Genomic DNA, 4006 nt, shown 5'->3' with positions numbered 1-4006 from the left:
TAGCTAGATTGTTTCACTGCAAATCAAAAAAAAAAAAAAAAAAAAAGATTGTTTCACTGCTACAGAGGAGCGAACTTTTGTGTTGATGCCTTAGTTAAATTGGGAGTCTCATTCTCTTAGGCCATTTTAGCCCTGGTTCATCCTTAATCTGCATCAGGATTTTCTCTGCAGGCATCACTAACGGGGTGAAGTTCATCTTCTTCTTTGGAGTGTCAGAACTGCTCTTGTTAGTCTTAGTTTTCAGATATGTGAATCCTTACGATCCTTCTTCTTACCATAAGAGTCACCAAGTTCTTCCTTCTTCCGTTTTCCTGTTAGCCCATTCGCAGTAAGGGCATCCTCTCTGTTCATATACTTCTGGATTTTGAATAAGAGATCCGTCATAGAGGTTGGTGGTGTCTTTCCCAATGAAAAGATGAGATTTGGGTTATTAAGCCCTGCCTGGAAGGTCGTCATTATCACCTGGTTGTCAACTTTGTTAATCTCCAACACGGCCTTGTTGAAACTTTTTACATAATCCTTTAGGCTTTTCCCTTCTTGCTACATTACTGTTAACAAATAAGAGGTTGGCCTCTTGTTACGCTGTCCTCCAATGAAATGGCGAACAAACGAGTCGCTGAGCTGTTCAAAATTTGCTATGGAAGATGTTGGCAACTTACTAAACCGCACCCTAGCAGCCCCTCTGAGGGTGGTAGGGAAAGATCTGCAGATAACTTTGTTCGGGGTTTGTTGGAGGTTCAGGATAGTCTTGAAGGCCCCTATGTGGTCAAGAGGGTCCTTCGTGCCATCATAAAACTCCAGTTACGGCAAACGAAACTTTGGAGGCAAAGGGCACTCCAAAACACTGGCTGTGAAAGGTGAATCTGTTCATTTGAGCATGCAATCAAGGTTCATCGCCGTCTTCTCTTTCATTGCATTCTTTACTTTGTTAAGTTCCTTTCTTAAGCTATTCATTATATGATCATTGTCATGCATTGACTGCCCTGTGTATTCGGTTGCATCTTTTCCCTTACTATTTTCAGGCTACTAGCCTCCTTGTCATGTCTGCTACGGCTACGTCGATGATGTGAGGTGTTGCTGTCCTTAGGACGGGCTTGGCGCTTCAACTCTTCATTTTGCTTCATTAGCTCTTGTATGTTTGCTGTTAGAGATTGAATTTGTTGAGCCATAACCATAGGATCTGGGGGTGGTGCCGGTGTAGAGTCCATCAAGTGACAGGAGCTTTATTAGTAGGAGCACGATAGTTAGAGAAAGCACCAACTCATTGTTCCCCACAGACGGCACCAAACTGATGCAACCAAAACTTGACCTTGTCAATATGCTCCTTGTCAATACCAATGGATGATCTTCGGTACCTGTTGTTAAGGAAAGAAAGGCAAAGGGGGTTTTCACTAGCGTGACGCCAGCTGAGAATGCTCCGATGCTAAAGTTATCTTATCAATTCTCAAAAGAAGTTTCTCACAAATCTCACTAATTTTTCTTGTGTCTTTACCTGAGTCCCATTTCCCTTTTTATAGTTTGCTTTGGGTCGGTGCAGTTATGTCTGTTAATGTTGCTTTAAGCGTTTTTCTCCTGACAGGAATATGGCATTAATTGACAATGATGATTCCATCTAAGGTGTAACGAGTGACCGTTGAGCCATTACTGCTCTTGTAACTGGTTCGGCGCAGTCATTTCTTGTTAGCTGTCCTGATTGCATTTATTTGCGCCTTCAATGAGTGCTGGCTTGGCTCGCCTTAAAGGACGACGTATAATGCCGGAATTTTACAGTTACTCTCGTCCCTGACTTGGGTGTGGATAAGATCGTCTTTTATCTAGATGATCTTATCTTGATACTCGTCAAGCTACCTCCTCTTACACTGGACCTTACAATCTCTAATTAAGTTTTTTTTTTTTTAATAATTCATGCATGAAGAGATAAACTAATTTAAAAATATTTTGAATTTTGTTATATCCCTAGAAGGACTCAAGGTTAAATCCAAATATCTTCTTTTAAAAGAACAAAAAATTCCATCAGATTACAAAAATTATTGACAACTATCTTGATATATATAGTTGAGAATATGTAAATCCAATTGTAAAAGAAAGGCCATTGTGTGTTTTTCTTTTTCTTTTTTCTTAGAAATTTTTGTTATAGGAGATCTGCCCAAGTTAGTGTTTTGGGGATTGAAAAATTTTCGGTTGATGGGAAAAAAAAGTTTAAAAATGTAAGAATTCTTAATCAAAATTTTAAATATCATAAACCTTTTAAGTAATCATATATGATATGGATAATCAGTAATATAGAATTGACCCTATCAATTCAAAATTATGCGTGCACACACACAAAACGACAATAAATATAACAATTAGCCTATGATAGACTTTTTTTTTTTTTTTTAGCAAATAATTTCCATCGACCGACGCTTTAAAGTTTAAACTTTTAAGTGGTCCAACTTTGCTAGGCCAGGTTGTCAGTCTGGGTTAGTCCATCTCAATTGATGGAGATGAGGCCTGAAATATTTACAGTAATGTTTTTGTCATAACTGATGAATGATCGTCGGTAAATGATTAAAAAAAAAATGATAGGTTTTTGGAAAATTGTTCATAACATTATTGGCAAATTTAACCAAAAATTAATAGATATAATAACAAAATGACTATTAACTTTTTTAGGTTTTTGGGATTTCTTTTTTGACTAAAGCAATAAACTGGTATGAAAGTATGGCAAAAAATACTGAAACTAAACAAAATATTTCTCAATTATTGTTATTGAACAAGAGAAACCCCTAGCCAAAGTGGCCAACATACATGAAACCTACACCTCAAAAAAGAGCATCACAATTCACAGGAGATTGAAGTTCACAACAAAAGTTCAAGAACATCAATAGTGCAACACATAGACATTGTACTCAACAATGGCATCTCCAGTCTTGGGATCAAAAGTATGAGTCCTGGCCTGAGCATAACCCCTAGAAAACCTGAAAAGCCCACTGCCTCCAATAACTGGCATCTCTCTCATGCTGTTGAACACTGAGTTCCTGCCTAGCACAGTAATTGTGCTACTATTATATTTGCCTTCAATGAATGCAAAGTTCATCACCATTAATAGACTCACTTCTTGTTGTGAAGCAGAGGCATAGAACCCTTGTGCCCTTCCCACCATTTTGGAGCTCACTTTTGGTCCTAAGGTTAAAGGGTTATCAATCATGCTTACAAAACCAAAGGTTGATGTGTTTTGGGGTGGTCTTACAACTGGGACTGAAGTGGCGTTGCGACCACTAACTATGTCATGCCAATAGAACTGAAAGTGGCTTAGCTTTTCTTTCTTTAACCCAAGGAGCTTCCTGTCTAGGATTCTTCCAAAGCCATGATCTTCTCCAAAGACCAAAACTGTGGAGAGCGAAAGGATGAGGAAGAAGACGGTGAATTGGGAAACCATTGGAACTCAAACGTTTTTTTTTTTTTTTTTTTTAGAGCATTGGAACTCAACTTTGGTTTACAAAAATTGGACTTGGTTAATGTCTCTATTTATAAAGTGAACAAAGGCCTTAGTCTTTACACTGACCAACCCCAATATGACACGTAAATTGTATGAGGTCTTTTGTCATCCTCCTGTTGAAGAACAGGGGCGGAGTTGTGTTAAATATATATATAATTATTTTAATGTTTCTAAAATTTATCTATAAAAATAAGAGTATTTGAATTAGTCCAATGATACTCTTAAAAAAAATTGGTCTAATATTAATAAAGATATAACTTTATATTTACAATTTTATTTTTATTGTAAAATTGTTCTTATATCTGTTAAATATTTGTTAAAGTTTGGCATCAAACATGTTTGAATATATATATATATATATATATATTTTTTTTTGAATATATCTTTTTTAACTTGTTATGTGACGATTAACAAGTCATTGACTTATTAAAAAAATCATGTTATTAAAACTATACATGAAATGTGTTTTTAGTTGTCATACAATAAGTTAGAGCAAGATAGCTTCAAATATGTTTGGAGACTAAT

General features: G+C 36.3%; 1 protein-coding gene across 1 annotated transcript; it reads right to left on the bottom strand.

Moving 5' to 3' along the window:
* Positions 1–2723: 2723 nt before the first annotated feature.
* Positions 2724–3464, bottom strand: LOC112031174 (dirigent protein 19). The gene has a single exon (XM_024063860.2). The coding sequence runs from the start codon at positions 3419–3421 to the stop codon at positions 2864–2866; it is 558 nt and encodes a 185-aa protein (XP_023919628.1). The 5' UTR covers positions 3422–3464; the 3' UTR covers positions 2724–2863.
* Between the last annotated feature and the right edge of the window lie 542 nt (positions 3465–4006).

This window comes from Quercus suber, unplaced genomic scaffold, assembly GCF_002906115.3.
Source record: "Quercus suber isolate HL8 unplaced genomic scaffold, Cork oak 2.0 scaffold_501, whole genome shotgun sequence".
Lineage (NCBI taxonomy): Eukaryota > Viridiplantae > Streptophyta > Magnoliopsida > Fagales > Fagaceae > Quercus > Quercus suber.
This window is presented reverse-complemented; position numbering and strand designations above follow the sequence as displayed.